This window comes from Pelmatolapia mariae, linkage group LG7 (genome assembly GCF_036321145.2).
Source record: "Pelmatolapia mariae isolate MD_Pm_ZW linkage group LG7, Pm_UMD_F_2, whole genome shotgun sequence".
Classification (NCBI taxonomy): domain Eukaryota; kingdom Metazoa; phylum Chordata; class Actinopteri; order Cichliformes; family Cichlidae; genus Pelmatolapia; species Pelmatolapia mariae.
The window spans coordinates 26,367,496-26,388,137 of record NC_086233.1 but is presented as its reverse complement, the minus strand read 5'-3'; the positions used below and the strand labels follow the sequence as shown (position 1 = coordinate 26,388,137).

General features: G+C 38.2%; 1 protein-coding gene across 6 annotated transcripts in view; it reads left to right on the top strand.

The window, feature by feature from the left end:
* Positions 1 to 20,642, top strand: part of sfswap (splicing factor SWAP) — a 50,311-nt gene that overhangs the window by 18,007 nt on the left and 11,662 nt on the right. For 3 of the 6 annotated variants that reach the window (XM_063478677.1, XM_063478681.1, XM_063478683.1), the window contains 10 exons: positions 1,084 to 1,336; positions 1,620 to 1,772; positions 1,946 to 2,039; positions 7,170 to 7,230; positions 8,037 to 8,140; positions 8,264 to 8,393; positions 11,394 to 11,590; positions 16,809 to 17,233; positions 18,125 to 18,256; positions 19,318 to 19,458. In XM_063478677.1, the coding sequence (XP_063334747.1) occupies positions 1,084 to 1,336; positions 1,620 to 1,772; positions 1,946 to 2,039; positions 7,170 to 7,230; positions 8,037 to 8,140; positions 8,264 to 8,393; positions 11,394 to 11,590; positions 16,809 to 17,233; positions 18,125 to 18,256; positions 19,318 to 19,458 (1,690 nt within the window). The remainder of the gene's footprint in view (positions 1 to 1,083; positions 1,337 to 1,619; positions 1,773 to 1,945; positions 2,040 to 7,169; positions 7,231 to 8,036; positions 8,141 to 8,263; positions 8,394 to 11,393; positions 11,591 to 16,808; positions 17,234 to 18,124; positions 18,257 to 19,317; positions 19,459 to 20,642) is intronic. The other 3 variants (XM_063478680.1, XM_063478679.1, XM_063478678.1) reach the window with 3 other exon arrangements.

Below are 20,642 nucleotides of genomic sequence, written 5' to 3'. Positions count from 1 at the left end.
ACATGCATTTGTGATTACCTCTATAAACAATTTAAATTCATTTGAATTTCACATCAACAAATACAGAAAATATATAGATACCTTTTATTTATATAAAAGGTGAAAAATGTTGGTTTTGAAACAATTTAAACTTGAAAAACACTCTTGCTGTGATCAGTGGAGGCTGTCTTTCTCCACCTCTCCCATTTTCCCTGCCTTGAAAATCTTAGTTATTTATCAGTTATTTAAAGGCTTACCGAACAAGCCTGGTGTGACAGTTTCCATTTTCAGTTAGAGGTGACTTTTGTCTGACCTGTGGTTGTTATTTACCAAGGTTAAAATGGAAAGTTTGCACAACTGAGTCTGAAATGAAATACTTCATCATGTTAGAATCTATTATAAATGCCCCATCAATTTATATAAAATCTCAACAGCTATTTCACAGTTCTTCACACTTTTCACTTTAGCTGCACATGAGATGGACACAAAAGAAGTGCTCCACACTCAAGGACAAGTTGACTGAGTGGTTAAGTGTACCCTAACTAAAGCTGAATATGGTTATCCTCCTAAAGCTATTATTTATTGGATAAGTGTGGAAATGGTTTGAATTAGGTCATGCAGTTTGTTACCACATTCAAAATTTGGTTTGTACATCCATTTACTTATAAAGCATTTAGGTTTCACTCATAAATCTCTTGCTTGTCATACAGCAAAGCTGTGTATTCATCCATGTATGTCAGTCAGTAAAGGTACATTTTGTGGTTATCAGCTGCAGAATTGAACAGATTTCCACCAACAGGTGGCAGCATTTTAGCAGTGAGTGTGTGAGGATGTTTTCAGACGTGTGCTGCTATTTAACTTTAGATATTTTATATTTGGATACCACCGAAGCTTTTCCTGGCTAAATAAATGTTCATATGACTGGCGACAGCATGTTTGGGTATAAATGTGAAAGTTGTTTCTTAACAAAGAGGCATCAACTGACAATATATGATATATTTAGTTCATTTTGGTGGGGGTGTTGTTTCTGTTTTATCACACACAGTTAAATAGTTTCTTGGAGACATGTGTATTTGATCTAATTCCTGCCTCAATTGTTTTCAGCAGCAGTGTACTATGGATATTACATGCTGCCAGATGGATCGTTCTGCTTAGCTCCGCCTCCCCCAGGTATAGATGCCACCTCATACTATAACAATATGACCTCAGCTGTCATGGCACCACCTGCTTCTACCGAGGCCGTGGCTAATTTGGGCTCTGCACCCACCCCTCCTGAAACTGTCACAGTAGCAACAGCAGCTACAGCCCCCACTCAGGACTCCAGCTCTGTTCCTCCAGCAAGTGTACCAGAAATCAGGTGGGCTCTGACACTGCATGGAAACGCTTTTCACTTTTCTTTAATTTTGCCTTAATCAGAAATGATTAAATGTGTTTTCTTTAAGAACCTTGATCAAGCAAAATGATGACTGTTATTTACCCAAAAAGCTAAGTTAGTGTTTTGCTTATCTTGTCTGAAATTAAATTTTAAATTCAATTATTACATAGTGTATTTAAATACAAGAATGAAAATGATGCCATATTAAAAGTTGAAACTTTAAAAGATAAATTGTATTCACATCTTAAATTTCCCCTCCAAACAGCTCAAAAGCTGAACTTCCAGTTTCCACCCCATCAGCAGCAGCCATCATTCCCCCACCACCCGACATCCAGCCGGTCATAGACAAGCTGGCTGAGTACGTTGCAAGAAATGGTCTGAAGTTTGAGGCGAGCGTCCGTGCCAAGAATGATCTGCGGTAAGTTTTCTCACCAGAAATAAACCTGCTGTTCCAGTCAGGTCTCACTTTTAGGAACTCTTATTAGTAATTTTGCCATCAGATATCGCATAACCTCTTTATCATCCCCCGGCTCATTTTTCTGAGCTCTCGCCTCTCATCTTTGTATGTTTTCTTCTCTCTGTGCACTGTAGGTTTGAATTTCTGCAGTCCTGGCATCAATACAACACCTATTACGAATTTAAGAAGAAATACTTCATGCAAAAGGAAGGAAAAGGCTTGCCAGAGGTAATATAAGCATTGCGCTGTATACATTATGCTTCTGTGCGTATTAATCTAACTCTCTTTAGCTTACTTTACCAATGGTTCCTTGGTTCCTTCAATCAAAACTTTAATTACTTATTTTTTTAATACCCTGGAAGGTGTGTGGTTTGGTTAATGGTATACCTACTTTTACAGACATGAAACTTCTAAGTATTAAATATTGTTCCTACATAATGAATAATAATGAATTATAACAGTTAATAATGACTGCACTGAAGCAGTACTCTCATTTGCATCACCGCTGCTACAGATCCATAAATGATCAAGATTACCACATAAAGCCCTTAAGAGCTTAATAAAGCTGTGGCTCACAAGCAGCGGTGCTGTCATGGACACTGACTAGAAGCAGTTTTACAAAGACTGTGAAGAAATGTTTCTTACAGAAAGATCAGTGTGACTAATTTTTCAAAAATCACTAAACCAAACCAATGGAAAGTTTTTAAATTTCAAAGATTTCATCCAGAGCGACGACATTAAATGCACAATAGAAAGTACCAAAGAAGACGTTCTGTGCTAGAGTAGGGACAAATGTTACACAAACAAAATAAGATTGATAATCAATTAATCAGACTTGACTTTAAGCGAAATCTCCTAGGTCAGTATGTGTATTATGATTTCCTTTTTCTTACTGTTTCTTCCCCATGTATTGTTGATCTTAGAATTTTCAGCTGCGCTTGAATGATGGGCTCCATATGTGATATTTTTAGTCTGTCCTGCCCTCAGTGTGTATAAAATCTGCCTGCAGATGTAAAGTTAGAGCACTGGGGAGTCTCAGCTTGTGCTTCTCGATGTAGTTCATGGTTTTCAGGTATGCTTGGGATTATCGTCATCTTATTTGTAGTTTCTCTTTCTTAAATTAATGCTTTTGCAACTTTGAAATTAGTTCCTTTTGTTGCGTATCCACTACAGATATCTTTAACCAGAATTTGGAAATGATAAATGAGGATAACGCAGGGAACAAGGACGAGATTAAATGACAAGAGGTGGATCCAGCCATCCTACTGAGAAGCAAAGTAATACACTAGCTCAGCAGCTTAACTTGTCTTTCAGTCTGTACCTTCAACATTTCTAAAGCTCAAAGTTTTGCTGCTGAGATAATCCCACCTGTTACCAGAAATGTCTCCCATGTTTTAGAAATTTGATTCACTTTGAGTTCATCTGGTATTTTACAGCGATCAAAAAATAAGATATTAAGTTGAGTTACTGAGAAATTGCTTAACATGCTCAGTGTCCCTCCGCTTGGGAGCTTTTTGAGTTTCCAAGCTGAGCATTGGTGTTCTCTCATCTGTTTGTAAGTCAGATCGCTACCAGTCCATTTTTTTTTTTTTTGCTCTCGGGAGATGCCTCTGTGATGTCAACAGTGAAATAGATGGATGGATGGAGAGATCCTTCATACGTATGAATACATAAGCATATTTCATATACTATATATTGGCTTTATGTCAGAGCTAGAAAGAAATGGTAAGAAGTAAGTGAATTTTGTAAGGAGCGATTTGTTTTATGTCAAATCAAATTTATTAGCTTGTCAGAGTGCAAAGAAGTGTGGTCCATTATGACACAACACAGGCTGTTTCAACAAGCAGTGCTTGGCTTTTTCTATCAGAAAATCTGTCTTGTGTTTATTTTTTGCTGGCTAATGGGATGAGGTTTGCTGCTCTCAGTCAGTGCTATTATTTGTAGTTTCATACTTGATGAAAAAAGTTAATGTTGCTTCATATAGTATCAATAAAATGTTTAATATTTGAAATTTTCTTCACTTTATTAGTGTATAAACGAAATTATATTAAAAGGAGGTTTTTTTGTAAATAGTCCAAACCTTCCTCACACTTTTATGTCGATATTCTAGGTTGAATGTGACACCTTCTGAAAGCCCAAGCTTTCAATATTTGAATGGATGCTTTCATTTTTGCATCAGTTATGGAAGCATCTTATAATTAAAAAATAAATACATAATAAAACATTGGTGTATCTCAGTGACGGTCTAACTGGGATTAGAATTCGCACCTAGAACAGATTATTTATTTTTTTGAAATAAAAAGTAACTGAAGTCAGATTTGTAAGGATATTATATCAGGGATACAAGCTGACAGGTTGAATTTACGCATAGCACTTGACACATACACATGTAAGGTCTACAGCACAGCTGTTTTCATTCCCTCTGATTTATATTAACCATGATTAAATCAATTTTGCGCCTCAAGTACAATGTTCTGTATTTGCTAGAAAACTATAATGTGACAAATCTTCAGTGAGATTAAATTGATTTAATTTTCAAAAACAAAATGTCACAATAGCTGTGCCTGTTTTCCAATTTACTTTTATATTGAGTTGACAGTTTAATGTCAATAGGGGCTAAAGTGTTTTTTGGAACAAATCAGAGAAATGAATGAAAGCTGGGACCTCAATCTATTTCATTTGGCAAAGGGTCAATTGTAGGCTGTGGGAAAGCATTAAAATGTGTTGCTATAAAGCTCTATGAAATCCAACCAATTTCCTTGAGTAGCCCAAGTTTGGAGCGCTGCACCAGAAAAGGAGGGATTATTACCCTTTTAACTGTTCTGTGTTCAAGAGTTACCTGCGGATACGTTTACTTAAGGACTGTAAAAGCTAAGTGAAAGGTGTAATTGTGAGAGCAATCAAATTCCTGCATTTTACAATTGAGGTTATTCCAGAATGTTTTAGTGTGCTTCTCCTGTAAGCTTTGACTTGAAAGTTGTTTTTTTTCTTAAGTTTTATTCTCTGGGCGTTTCACAGTGCTTTGACTGTTGAAAGCACTGTTCAATTACAGCTGAATAGTAGATAGTTGCCTTTGAAGCATTCTTCAAACATGATAAAATGTTTCTCATGAGGGTTTTCCCTCCTGTGGCATTGGCTTCATCATCAATTTTCCATCTCATCCCATCAGTAGTTTAAATTTGGGATAGCAGCTAAGAGCACTTGGTCCACAGGTATTACTACAGAGGGTTTCTGTTGATCTGGTCTGTGCACACAAGCCTGTTAAAAAAGGCTTTGTGAAGATACTCTGTTGATTTAAGGAGTAACAGACCAAACAGAGGAATTTTAGAAGGCAACGTAAGGGTGTAATTTCGATTCTAATTAAGTACATGGGAGTGAAAACGGAGAACGAGAAGTGAAATTAAACTTGTAAAAATGATATTAATTGATCTTGAGTTATAAACAGTTATCATTCAGAGAATTGAGTGCTTAATGAAATGCCTAACTACTTAAGGTGTATCAGTTAATATTCAAAAATCTGTTTTTAATTTTTTCCTACTATAAAACAAAAAGAAAATGTTCGTTGCAGTGCAGAAGGTTTTGCTGTGATGAATACAGCTTCGGAAGTTGATAGAAAAATTGAGGAAATGAAATTACTATTTATCTAATGAAATAAACTAAAAATAATTAAAAGTGAATTCTTTGTTAAATCACAGACTTTGTCTGCTATCTAATTTATCTAATTTCTTACTATAATTTTTTCCTAACAAAAGTATTTGAAGGATATGAGTCAACAGTGTCTTTCCCCCTCAAACCATATTCAAGGACCAATGATTTTCCAGTAAGTGCTGTGTTCTCCAGTTAGATACAAGAGGTGCTGATGTTGACATGAGTGCAGGAACAAACTCTCATTTATCTTAGGGGACTACTGCTACACACAAGTTAATGATTTCCTTCTTCTTATGCACTTGCTCAGTGGGAAATAAAAGTTGACATCTCATCACATTCCCGAGCTATTGTCAGTGGTATCCTTGAGCTACCTCTCATTCCTTTATATTTTGCTTCCACGAAATCAGACTTTCTTATAATTGTTTAATGTGGTCTTGAGCAATAGTTCTGCAGGCTGTCTTTGAAAGCTTTTCTTCATGCACTGGCTACCCGACCATTTTCAAAGGAATGTTGTTTTTGGTTTGTTAAGCCACTTAACACTGACCTATGAAGCATTCAAGCATTAAAAAAGGCACCTAACTCAAAGGATTAACGAGTTTTCTGTCTACATATAACAGACGACTTCAAAAAGAGCCAAGTTTCAAAAGTATTATAATAGTAACAAGATGATTGTCATGAGAGGTCCTGCAGTGAGTATCTAAAGCCATGTATAAACTGGTAGCTGCTCTGTCATGGTTTGGAGCTGCATTTTAGCCAGTGGTGTTGGGGATCTTGCCAAAACTGAATCATCAACACAGAAAAATACCATCATACTTTGATCCACCGTGCAATACCATCTGGAGAGTGTCTAATTGGCAACAACAGCTTTATTTTTAATATTGACAATGATCCCAAACACTGGATAGAAAAACAGGCCAGTCATGGATTGGCCTCCCCAGAGCCTGGACCTCAACATTACTGAAGCAGTGACAGAGAACAGAACAAAAGGCAGCCAACATCCAAAGAAGAGCTTTGAATGTCCTGCAAGAAGCCTGGAGAACTATTTCTAATAACTACTTAAACTATGTGGAGAAAATGTAATGTGCCTTCGTCTGTTCCCTTTTTTTTTTTTTTCTTCAGATGTCTTTCAGACTTGTCAAGTTGGTTTTAAGTTGTAATACCCTGAAAAAAAATAGTTATCGCACTGTGAAAGTCCCTGCAGATGGATAATTACAATAATTATACACAAGAGTTATTGTTTCATTGGAAACCAAAGGACAGGAGTGACTCATTCAGTGATCCATGCATCATTGAATTTATACCTTGACTATAACATACACTAACACTAAAGGTTGGTTCTTTCAACCACCCAGCCAATTAAATATTGTTTACTTGTACAGTGGATAGACAGTATATCTTTTAAAAACTTTCCCAGCACCAACTTTTTTTTTTTTTTGCATTGTGCTGCTTTATATCAAATCTACAGTACATTTTATAAAAATGAAGGCATGCAAGTTCCCAAGAAATATCATTTACAACACCATCTGTCTCTTGTTCTACTGGTTTACCCATAACGTGGATTCATTGCTGAAAAATGCAACAAGGTTTAGATATACAGAATTTGTGAAGCCTCTGGAAAATGTTAATGGCTTAGCTTTTAACATTTTAAAGAAAAGCAGGCTGATCCTTTTCTCATTTTCTCTCCTTATTCTCTCGTGCTTCATCATCTAGAGCGAAGAGGTAGAGGATTCTAATAAGCTTCAGTCAGACAAGGCAGCCACGTTGACAAAAGGTAGGACACAAACTCATGCAAAAATAAACTCATTCTCAGATCGCAGGGCTGCTTGCACTTTTCGTTTTTTGTTTTGTTTTGGGCGTTTTTTTTCTCCCTTTTTTTAGTTTATTACTTCAGTGAATGGGATGCAAAGCCTTTGGGGAAATATGAGTATATTTGCTCTGGTGTGCATGTGGATGTTTGTATGTGTCATATACTGTTGTCTCTGCATAGCCGCCTGTGAGTCTGTTGGTATTTATGCGGGCAATTTCATTTGGTAATATCAGGCCGGAAATGGCTATGCAAAGATGAAAGAGTCTGCTTACCACTACGCTGGCGGGAGCCGTAAACATGCACGCATATTCAAATTAAGGCCCGCATTCACAGACTCCTCAGACGCAGTATATCAGGGTGCACGCAAGGCAAAACTAATAACTAGTTGGATTAGTTGCACAAGTAAACTATCCAGCCCTCCACAATAAGAATCAGGATCTTATATTAAGGTTATGTGGGGGAATGGGAAACAATAGATCTCTTTCATCTCCAGTACACCACAGATATTTGATTATAAAATGCTACCTTTCATTGTGCATGTCAGTCTCTCTCATGTTCATCTGTCTTTCTGTGTTCTTATTGTCTGTCCCTTATTTTTCAAAAGTCTGGTCTCTCCTGAATGTTTTCCATACTTCACTTTTCTTTTTAACTTGGATTTGTCAAGAAATAAATCCAGTTGTGCAATGTTTTTTTTTTCCAATATCAGCTCACCTGAATCCTTTTTGGTCTTTTCTCAAATCATTTTAACTCGTGTCTTTGTGCCATTACAGGCTCTTTTGCGCCCATCTCTTTTGCCATCAAGGCAAAGGAAAATGACATGCTGCCACTGGAAAAGAACAGAGTTCGATTGGACGATGACTCGGATGAGGACAAGGTCTAGCTCAGCTTTGACTGTTTATTGCACTCACTTTAGATCTTGGGGTAGTTTTTGCATATTTAAAACTCATTTTTGTTTTAGTACCATTTTAAGAATAAATTCTGATGTGTTTGCTTGAAGTTGTTGGAAGAGGAGGGGCTGGAAGCTGTGATGGGTGGAGCTGAGATGATTGATAAGGAGCCTCCTCCAGTCAGCGTACCAGAAGAGAAGAAACCCACCCTCAGTTTGGAGGAGTTAGAAGCAAAGCAAGGTAAAGGTCTAAAAAAAAATGATAATGCAATGACTGTATGAAAGCTCTGTAGCTCTTTAAATGCTAATTTTAGCCATGTCTGCAACAGATAGCAGTATAAAATATATTTGGAGAATAATTTTGGACAAGTCATAAAATATTCTTGTGCTCTCAAACTGCCCCACTGCCTGTACAGTTGATAGGATATTGGAAAAACGGGATGATTTCCCCAGCTCGATGGCGATTTAATGCAGGTCTGCTAAAAGTGAGGTTTTTGTTTCAGTAAATGAGCTCAGCTTCCAAGTGATTTCTCTCACACCTTCTGGCTTTTTGGGAGGGTTGGTAGAAAATAAATTTAAAAAAAAGAAGTGAGAAGATGCATAAATCCACAAAAGTCTAAATTATAAATTCCCTTAACAGGGTGTACCCTAAGGTAAGAATCTAGCTATATAGTATAGTAAAGTGCATGATATACATCTCCCCCAAAGGCATAATGGAATTATAGATATAGAATGTCATCATGCTGGCTCAGCAAAGTCTTCCAACAGAAAATATGTTGCCTAAAATATAGAAATACTGCATCCTAATGCATACACAGAAAATCCCCCCTTTGTTCTCCAAGAAGTTTACACTGTGTGGTCTGATCAGGGCTTTGACGATAGTGCTGTAATAGTTTTTACAGAATGTCCTTCACAAACGATTGAAAGATTTTAAAAATCAAAAGAAAAGAATTTGCCCATTAAGTTTTCAGGGTTAGTCACTTATTCAAAAACTTTTTATCCACTCGATTATTTATTTTAAAGCTGTATCGTTTATTTATGTATTTCTGAATTGATTTTATTGGAATCTGAAAACAGATGTACTTGAAGTTCTTTTTTTTTTTTTTTTTTTTTTTTTTTTTTTTTTTTTAAATCTTGTTATAATTTGACAACTTCAGAAACCTGCAATTGGTGCCTAGCTTCAGCAAAACTGGACACCTTCCCTGATGACTTAAACCTGTGTTATTAAATGTCTGTCCCCATGCTTGTCAGAGAGATGTGTTTGACATGCCGGCCTTTTTGTCAGTTAATGCCCAACAGACATTTTAGGTCTGTAAGAATGCCGCATTGTCTGATGATAGAGAGCAAGAGTAATAATCTCTTAGCTGCAGAACGGAGCCTGAAACGATAGACGGACAGACAATCAAAGACAAATGTGTAACTTTTCAGCATCAAGATAGTTGATGGGTGCCGTTTAGGTTCAGTGGAACACTCTTGGAGTGTAATGGCCTCTCCTGGAGCTGACAGACAAAAGAGAAAGACTGGAAGACCCTAATAAAAAGCTGACTGAATTGGTTTTGCTGTACGGCAAAGTGGCTGTCAGTCAGCAGGCCTAACTTGATCAGATAGGAGAAACGGTGGCAGGCTGCAAAACACTAATCTGTGTTGATGGCCTGGAACAGCGCCATCATGTCCGGTTTTTAGGGAGAGCTGCATAAATTGTTCAGACTGCCATCATTTTCGACTTAATGTGTGTGATTTTAGTCTTTGTACAAACACAATTTTCATTTCATTATTTTATTTCATTCACATGGAATTGATATTGACTAAAGATGGTGAGTGCACCCCAACACTCAAAAATGTGGCGTAACCCATTTTGTGCGTGATATGAATGCAGTAGTTGCTGCTAAGAATGGGCTCTGTGACGAACAAGAGCGTGTGGGGTAGAAGAAAGAGAATTTTTCTCCACTTGAGGTACTTTATTTGAAATGCCTGAGGAAGGTGTTTGGCAGAACATATCGATTGCCGAGACATTTCTTAATTTGTTGGAGGAAATAAAAGACGACCTGAAGCCTCCAGCTAGGAGAATTCAGGAAATGCCTGCTGCCTCACTTTTTGGGCTTCTGGCTCTTTGCAAGAAGTCAAGAAAGGCTTTAATAAACTTTTATTTTAACAGTCACAAGGCTTCATGTCTTAATTTAAGCATATTGATTAAATATTTTAAGCATTAAACCGAGAAAAACAGTTAAAGGTAGATCATTTTTGACGGTTTACCTGATACATGACTGAAATAACGACTTGACAGAGCCCCAAATGATGAAGTAGAAGTAAATGGAAGTAAGGAGTTTGGTTTAGTTTTATTGTTCTATTACATTAGTCAAATGTATCTATAAATACAGGAGTCAGATTGAGGCTAGGCAGGACTATGTCAGTGTCTAGGGTACCGATTCTGCTCCACTTGACTGTTGTTCATTGTACTCAAATATGATTTGCCTTAGCAGCCAGCCTATTTTTAACCCCAAAGAGATAACAGTAGACCCAGCGGTTGCATAACTTATACAACTTGTTTTCCGCAAGCAGTTGCTTTTATACTGTCTTGTCTTCCCTATTTTTTTTTTTTTTTTGCTCGCTCATGCCGTTGCTCCCTGTGCCCCATTACATTAGCTGTGCTTACCTATGTATCCCCTACCCATCTCTGTCACTTCATCTCCTTTCCTCATCTCTCAAACCATGCATTTTTTTCCACTCCCATTGTCAGTTAGATGCCTGTCTTCTCTTCTCCACCCACGTTCCCTCCTACTCTGTACAAACCTTGAATTGCATGAAATTATGCATCATCGGGGATTTCGTCGGGCCTTATCTTTTAGAGTAGAAACTTTGTCAGTCTTCAGCACTTGGAAAGTCAGAAAAATGCCAGACATTACCTTAGTTAAATGTGACAATAAGGGCAGAAATGTACTCTTATAGTCTTTGCTTGTTTTTCGCTTCACAAATGTGAATTTTTCCTTGCACTGTTTATCTCTTCATGTTTCATTCCGTGTCCCTCTGCTCTCTCTTCTTTTTAATTCTTTTATTTCCACAGGGAATTTACTTGTGACCAGAACAAGCTTTCCTTTTCTCTCACTTTTCTCTCAGAGCAAGTCAATCCTTTGTTCCCGCCATTTAGTAGCTGCATATCTGGCAGTGAGAAAAACAAAAAAGGGACAATGCCTGCAATCCAACCATGTCTCCTGTGTTTACCCTCTCATCTCTCGTCACTTAGCTAAGCAGAAACTGGAGGATCGTCTAGCGGCGGCAGCCAGGGAGAAGCTGGCCCAGGCATCTAAGGAGTCTAAGGAGAAACAGCTACAGGCAGAGAGGAAGAGGAAGGCGGCACTCTTCCTACAGACTCTCCGCAGCCCATTCGCTGGAGAACCTGAGGCAAAGAGAGCTGAGCTAGATGCATGTGCACAACTCGAGGTTGGTAAATGGTTGCAAAGGTTGCATAGTGTTCGTCACTGTGTGTTTCTATTTTTAACAAATGATAGTAAGTGTAATATGAATCATTATTCGTGTTACACATGTCTACATTAACTCAAAACTAAAATGGCATAAATATAGTAGGGCACATACCCACCATATGTAGTCACCACATTTTGCATGCATATTTACACGGCCACGAGTCCTAAACTAAGCTTTGTTATTCTTACTCAAAGTTTGTGGAAAATGCTACTTTCTTTGCATTTTGTTCTAGAGTCCTTGGTATAACTATATAAATGACTGTGGTGAAATTGAATTTCTCCTCAGCGAGCCTTTCAAACCCAAGAACACTGTACCAGCTCGTAAGCATGGTGGTGGTAGCATCATTCTCTGGGATTGTTTTGCTGCCAGTGGTATTGATACATTGCACAAAGTGGATGGAGTAGTGAAGAGAGACGACTACCTCCAAATTCGTCAACTTCACCGATAAATGGTAGAAACACCAGTATCAGGTGTTCCACCATAACAATGATCCCAAATATACATCAAAACTGATTTTGGACTGGATAAAGCAGGCCTTCATTAAGCTACTGGAATGTCCTTCCCAAATCCACAACCGCAACCCTATTGAAAATATGTGGCTTGATCTTAAAAGCTGGGTCCGTGCTGAAAAGCCAACACATTTCGATAAACTCTAGCATTTATGTCAAGACAAATAATTTAAAAATCCAAAATACACAATACAGTACAAAATGCACCCAGTTTTTTTTTCTAGTCATTAAAGCTGTCTGCTGTACACTCATTCCAGCCGGGGGGAAAAAACTGTTAAAAAAATAATTAAAAGCCCAAAATTAGGCTGACATACATGCCTGTGATGAATGTATGTAAATTTCTTAATGCAGCTGTAGTTACCTAAATTGTAGATTCCCTAAAATGTTTATAGACTCCAATGGAGAGGTGCAGAGCCTATCAGCAAATCCCAGTGTCACTCTAAAGATACAAACTGAATTATAGAAAACTCCTTTTCTTCACTCCTTTGTTCTATTTGTCAAATCTCCGTACCTCATGTAGGGTACGGAGATTCTGTTTTAAAATTCTCCTTTGTGAAGTACTACGAAGGTGTTGCAATAATGCAAATTTTTAAAGCCTTTTGTCTGTCACAAAAAGGCAGCAATACTTTATAGTGTAAATAAGTCTCTGATAGTGGTCATTTGATGTGTAGATTGCCTGTCTGTGTGATGGATGTTGCATGTCAGCTCCTCATGTTAGCCCAACTGATTTGTGGTGAACTGGAATATTGCCTGTTAGACCAGGTGGCAACGGACAGCCTGCTGTCACTACTGTGCCAGCTCTTTCTTTCTTTACCAGATGTTCTCCGTCTTCTGCAGTGGCTATCAGAGCGTAAATATCCTAAGGCAAGAGTCAGGCCAATAGCCTCCTGTAAATTAGCTGTGTACTAGTTAAGTATTTGGAAAAAAAAAAGTTTGAATTTTGTGTGTATTCAGTCTTCAAATATTTTGTTTCAGTGGTGGGAAAAAGTAGTAAAATCTACGTAATGCTGGTATGAGGTACACATTGAATAGGACATTGTAAAAAGTCACACATCCTCAAGGCAGACAGTAGTGCAGTGTAATTGTTCGATTCAATAGGTTTTTCAGTTTCTATTAAAGCTTTTTGCAGATTAACCCCCTTTAAGTAAGACATGTTCACCAATTTATTAATTTGGAGAGTCACTTTGAAGAACAAATTTTACCTGAATTTGTTGCAAGTGTATGGAAATCGAAAGGGATTAATGTGATTAACACGAATTGTTGTGAATATCCTAGGGGCAGTAATTTGGAGGGTCACAAAGAAGGATCATCCACTAGTACAATTAGGACAGATGTGATTGCTGATGCGATGCAAAATGAGCTGACTTGGAACTGTTGATGTAAGCGCTCCATGTTTCCCATAGTACCCATCATGTTATTATTCTGCAGCAGTGTAGTGGATAGTGTAAACTGACATGAGTAAACAGAACCCGCTGGCTAAGCGTTTCAGGCCCAGGCAATTTATCCTTTTCCAAGTGACACTTTCAGTGTTGTGATTTGCTGCCGTTTTAGCCATTTCTTATTACATTTTGGCTCATCGAGGTCTGGTGACGGTGGTGGATATGTAGCTTTGTGTTTCCTGCAGATTGATATACTCAAAGATTGGTGCAGATTCAGTCTGGCTTTGCTTGTGTCATTTATCTGTTCAGCTGATTTGGTCTTTTTGTCAAACATAGGTGTGTTAATTCAGCTGCTCTTACAGCTTCATTTGAACATGTCAGTGCTCAAGATGGCACCTTTTGGTTCTGTTGGTAAGAGGAGTGAAATGGAGGGCAATGATGAAGCAGTGATGTTGTTTTCGGTCCTCTAACTGGCTACCAACAGTAGCAGATAATGCTTGCTCTGTAACTGACAGCTTAATTAACGACCATTCTCTGTGTAAGAGCTCTTCACTGTTGGTCACATGGTTTAGCTGATAAATGCTTTCTTTATTATTATATACGAGGTCGTTTTTAGTATACGAAAAATCTCAAAGACTTGGAAAATGTAGTTTCCCTTTGCTTCTGTTCCTTTATGCTCCCAGGACAGTACTTTTCTTTCCCGCGCCTCTTACTGTCTGAACTTCTATATCTTGCCAGAACAGGTGTGAGAGGGCAGACGTTTTGTGTGCCTGGTGTTGGGATAAGCCTCCCATATGCCAATCCTAATTTGAAACCATCGTTTCTTCCTATCATTTCATTATCTCTCCCTCAAGCTAGACACCAGATTGGGTGTAAAAACTGCAGTGTAATAAATATCCTCCATTTCTCTGCTTCTGTCTGTTTTAAGACACTTATTTTCTTCTGTCATGAGCACATTTTCTTTCTATTTTTTTTGGCTTCTTCTCTTATGTTGTTTCATCATCATCATCTCTCACCCCATATTTCTCTTTGTCCCTTTCTCTCTCTCTTTTCTTACAAATTTTAGCAGATGGGTGAGGGTGAGGGGAATTAGATCCATCAGACAGCTCTGTTGATACTAAGCTGAAGTTGGAAAAATTTATTTGGATTGCTTTATTGCAGAACTCATAATCTTTTTTTTATCTCACCACATAAAGGATGCCGTTTGATGTTCTTTTTCATCCAGATGCCCCTTTAGTACCGGGAATATACACAAATTTAAAATTGGCCGTCTCAGGAGCAATCTAAGACCTAACCCTGTTAGATAAAGTCTGTCCTTGGAAAATCTATTGCTATATTTAATCCGCTGATGGACTGAAGCCAGTTTTTCAGTGTGAATCCAGCAGCTGACCAATCTAAAATGAACAGACAGACTCACACTGGGGTAATTAGAGGCACTTTGCAGCTGACAGTTGTAACTCAGTGTGTAGCCAGAGGGCTGCACTGTGTTGTGTAACCACAGTTTTCCTTCTGTTTTAAAGGAGAGAATATGAGCAATAATTTCCCAGGAGAGTAAGAAACTTTCACTTTTCCTGAGCCAGCCTTGTTACAATCCCATGTCCCTTTCAGTGTGCATATGACTATTTATAGTACTGTCTCTAAAGAGAGGAAAAAAAAACCTCAAATACATTTTTCTTCTTCACCTTTTGTGATTGTAGACACTGTGCAGCTGTGGGTCTAAGAGCAGAAAATAAGTCAAGTTAGAAAATTAAGAAAACAATTAATCAAATTTATCTTAAGCATTTTTAACCAGCATACATGAATACAGACTAGACATATTTTACCCTTATATTTCCTGTGGTAGCTCCGCTATCTATATAGCATAATATAGTGTAATGCAACCACACCTCCAAAACATTTGTGGGACTGTGTAAAATGTGAATAAAAACAAAATGCAATCATTATTTACAATATAAAATAGAGAATATATCAAATATTTCTAGGAGTATATGTCCTTTTTCTTTTTCTTGTTTTTTAAAAGGGCATATTAAAATTGATGGCAGCTACATGTGTCAAAAAAGGTGGGACATGGCCACTGTGTAGCAACCCCCCCCCCCCCCCCCCCCCCCCCTTCGCTTTTTTTTTTTAACCACAGTCTGTAAACATCTGGGAACTGAGGAGAACAGTTGTTGGTCTTTTGAGAGAGGACTATTGTCTCATTGTTGTCTGATAGTAGCTAGCTGCTCAACAATTGTGGGACTTCTGGGATTGTAAATTTAGTGATACAACGAATGCTGTCAGCTGGTCAAAGGTGTGGACTGCAGGCAGGCCAGTTCAGCACGCGCACTCTTCTACTCTGAAGCCATGCTGTTAGAATAGATGCAGTATGCAGTTGAGCAATGTCTTGCTGAGAAAGGCCTCATCTAGATGTAAATATGGAATGATATGAAATATGCAACACCTTCCCTGAAAAAGTTGTTGTCTGAATGGGAGCATATGTTGCTCTAAAACCTGTATATACCTTTGAGCTTTGATGGCACCTTTCCAGATATGCAAGCTACCATCAGAGATGCAGGCTTTTGAACTTTGCATTGAAAAAGCCACATCCTCCCTCTCCTCTTTAGTCTGGAGGACGGAGCATTCATGTTTTCCAAAAAGAAATTTCACATTTAAATTCATTTGACCAACAGTTTTCCACTTTGCCTCAGTCCATTTTAAATGAGCTTTAGCCCAGAGTGCCGTTTGTGGTTCATGTTTATATGTGGCTTCTGTTCATGATATAGCTTTCACCTGCATTTGTGAATGTCACGGTGAGCTGTGTTCATGCAGTGATTTCCATAACAGAATTATGCCTGTTTTTAATGTAGTACCACTCAAGGCCCTGAAGAGCACAAGCATCCAATACTGATTCCAGGAATCTTTTGATGTTATATATTCAAAGTCTTCAGAATTGTACAGAGAAACATGGATTTTGAAATAGTTCCACAATTTGTAGACGTATGTGTTTTGCAGATTGGTGAAACTCTGTCTATCTTTTAGAGAAACAATGGCTCTCTAAGATGCTCGTTTTATACCCAGTTATGTTACTGATCTGTCACCAGTTAACCTAATTACTTGCACAGTGTTCCCCCAGCTGGGGTAAACACATTCCAGCCAGGGTTGTCCATTGCCTTCATCTTTTTAAGTAGACAAGCTTGTTAATTGTCCACAATATCAGATATAGGAAGGTACTGTTCATGTGGGGGGAAATAAACAACAAAATAATACTGACGTTTGTTTGCTCTCTGTCCTCATTTTGTCTTTCTTTAGCTGCAAGAAGCTTTTTCTGCTTTCGCCGATCCTGCACCCCCTCAAGTAGCCCCTGCACCACCTGTTTATGCTCAGGATCAAAGATTGTCTGTGGAGAACCATAGAAGCCACCACAGCAGGGAGCCCCCATCCGTCTCGTCATCATCATCTTCCTCTTATATTACCTCCTCCAAAGGTCCAGAGCGCGACAGAGATCGTGACAGAGATCGTGACAGAGATCGAGATAGGGATCGAAACAGAGATCGAAACAGAGATCGAGACAGAGACAGGGACAGACAGAGAGACAGAGACAAGGATAGGAACAAAGGGAGGGACAAAGACAAAAAGAAGAAAAAACACAAGAGGAGGTCAAGATCCAGGTCAGCATCGAGATCAAAGAGCAAACACTCCCTTCCCAGTGCCTACAGGAGATCCCGCAGGTCCAGGTAAGACGCTCCCACTGAAAAGTCAGTCTTTTTTTATTTTTTTTAATCCACCACAAAAAAGTCAGAATGAATGAAACAGTGATGCTGGTCACTCCAGCCACAGGCAACTGAAAAGAAGCTTTTAATACCTTCTGTTATTTCTTTTTTGTCATTATGTTTTGCTTTGTGTTTATGCTGCCTTTCTACAGATTTGTGGGGTTTGGGAATTTTTTTTTTTTTGTTTGTTTTGAGCAAGTTAACTGAACTGAGAGGTTCAACTATTAGAACATTGTGATAGGGAAGAGACGCACACAAGCAGGCTGTATTCTTAATCTTATCCTGGTTGTTTCATTTTCCAGCCTTGTTATGCTGTGTTTGTAAATGGCATGCATGTTCTGCATATTAGCCTGTGGGACAAAATAAATTTGGCTATGCCCTTTATGGAAAGAAATCTGACAAGGTTATTAATTTCTTAAAATATTTATGAATACTTAATGCTTTTCTGCCTAGTTAAGAATAAAAGTAGTATTTCCATTTTGTGAGTCCTTTTATATAACTTGTATTAAAGTAATGAACTGAATAATGATTTTTTTTCCTGTTCAGAGTTCCTCAGTATTTAAACAGTGTTTATCTGTAAATTGCACCACGTTCAGGTCTTCCAACAGTTTACTGAAATAATAAAAAGTCTTATTCAAACCCAGCTTTTCTTCATTTTCAGTTGTGCAAAAGCCCTCATGTCGCCTTTTTTTTTCCTTTTCACTTTAACTACATTAGGCTTATCCTTTTTTTTCTGCCTCACTCTTCTCCTCTTTTTCTTTATTTCCAATACATTTGCTTCTCTCTCATATTCTACCTTCTGATATTTAACGATTTCTTCCATCTTTCATTCTCTTTGTTCTGCTCTCTGTCCAGATCCCGTTCACACTCCCCAGGGAGAAAGGACAGAAGGGGCAACTCATCAGAAAGGAGACGCGAGGAGAAAGAGCGGGAACACTATTATCCCAGCAGCAGCTCCAACTTGCCCAGGGGGCTTTCAAGATCCAGGTAAATCTAACAGCAGGTGTCTTCAACGTGTGCTGCGAACAAGTCATAGGTCCTCACATGCAGCTTTGTTTTCACACTAAAAACATTGATTTTTTGCAGCCTTTAAGACTGAGAGAGGGGCACTAATGATGCAACTCTTGGGTGGTTAGTCCATATTTTCTTGATATTCTTCAGTTTTCTTTATTTTTACAAAAGCAGCAGGGGGAACCGTTTTCAGTGTTCAAGGTTTTCCATGTGTCATTAAGGCCAACTTCATGTAACTAGAAGACAATTTGATTCCCCAAAAAGGGGTGGGCATGAGGAAGTTTTGGTAAATGCACTGCAGAGTTCATCCCAGTAAATATAGTTTTGTCTTTATAATTGTACAACAATCACTTGATACCGACAGATAAATAGGCATTGTTACAAAAAAATAAAAGTACAGTTTTTTAAAAAAAAATATGCTCACTAGCGTTTCACTGCTTTAGGCACTGGGCAGCCTCCTGTCATTGATTCACCTGGGAATTCTGCAACATACCAAAGAGTCTCTAAAGATTTTTAAGGCATCCGTCCAAAAGAAAGACCTGAACCAGAAACAGACCTCTCATCAGGATAATGATGAAAGAATGAAGCCTTATGAAGTGGACTAGTTGTTACCCCAAGGCAATACTAATATTACAATATTATAAACAAAAAACAGCACAAGCAAGAAAATCCTCAAAAATCTTGTAACTGAAAGAAATTTGCAGGGAATTGTTCAAACCAGAGTAAGAGACTGGGAATAACTATGCAAAATGCCTCTTAAATAGAGTTTAATTGGCCTGTGAAGTTAAGGGTGTATATTACACCAGTTCATATGCTCAGTTAAATTATAATTCAAGACGTTTATTTTGTACATTTTGTTTTGAGTACACCAGTATTTCATGCGGGGCTTGTGTTGTCATATTTTTCGCTTGACTGTACAAGCTCTGCCATCAGAAGGGATGGCAGATACAAACTACCACTGTTTATTGTGCAGTGTTAATATCTGATTGAGACGTTTTAGTTTTTAGCTCCTGCTGTGCTCTTCTTGCTTTTGTCAGGTCTCCTCCCGAACAGCAGAGGAGCTCCTTGTCATCCTCAGGACAGATGCAAATTGCGGCCTCCTCGTTCTCACCATACTCTTCACCCGGCAGAGTTTTGTCTCCATCAGCGAGCCCCGCCTCCAGCCTGGCTCACTCAAGGTAACCCCTCCAGAAGCTTGTCAATAATCCAGCTTGTATCCAGCATGTAGATGTAAATGAAAGTCTCTTTACTGAAGGCTTAAATGTTTTGTTTTGGGTTTTTTTGTTTTAGCTTCAAGTAAATGAGAAGATGTATTCTTGCATTTAAATCTCTCTTATTTGCAACAATAGATTTTTCCTTTATGTCTGATAATCAAGCACTTCAGCTGCTGCCGATTTAAGAGCCTAACAGAGGTTATGCTGATGCACTCTTTTACACTGACTAATGTTTAGAAATGTTTATTTTTATGTTGTTGTTGTTTTTTTTCTGTTTCTAAATTCCCTCTACTGAACAGTGTTTGCTCTGCTGATATCACAGCGCACAGCTTGGGTCTTTCAGCTTAAAGGTCACAAGGGCAAAAGCGCATTAATGATCTTGGCCACAGACTTGATAAGACTTGGAGTTGGTAGTCTGCCACTTCAGCAGCGTGTTGACTTTTCTATGCAAGAAGACTAAATGTTGGCCAGGCGCACTCTGTTCACTTCAATATCTTACTAAAAGAGAAGGACTTATTATGAACTTGTGGCTTGCTGGTAAATAGAACCTGTTAATTACAAAATAACAATATTTTAAATCCCACCTCTCTTATTTCCAAAAGCCTTTGCAAAGTTTCCAGATTTTAAGCGTCATGCCTTCTAGCTGATACCAGTCGGTGCATTTGTGGATGTTCACTTGTTTTGTAGTTTAGTGTATAAAAGTTTTATTTTTCGGTCTTTAGTTTGTGTAACCCAGCATAACTTTTAAAATCTGCCGTCATTAAAAAACAGGCTTCTGGGAAAACAGGAAACAATGTAAATATTTTTTACTTTTGCAAAATTGAAAAACACAACAGTTCCTTTTATGTTCAAACTGAAGTATTGCATGCACCATAATTTAATGTTTTTAAAAGCTCTGCTTAACCAGTATATCAGCCGTCTCATGCGCTTTGTTACGAAGGGGAATGCTTTTTCTTCCATAGATTTAGTAAATGCTCGTCTTTTCATGTGGGGCACAATTATCCTAGCAGACGCAGGAGTCATTCCAATAGAAGACTGTCTTTTGTTGTCCTTTCTTCCTAAACTGTGGGTGAAAGCATGAAAGGTTTTGCTGTTTACTTTCTCCGGGGAAAGGAAACTAGATCATGATGCCATAATAACAGCGGGAG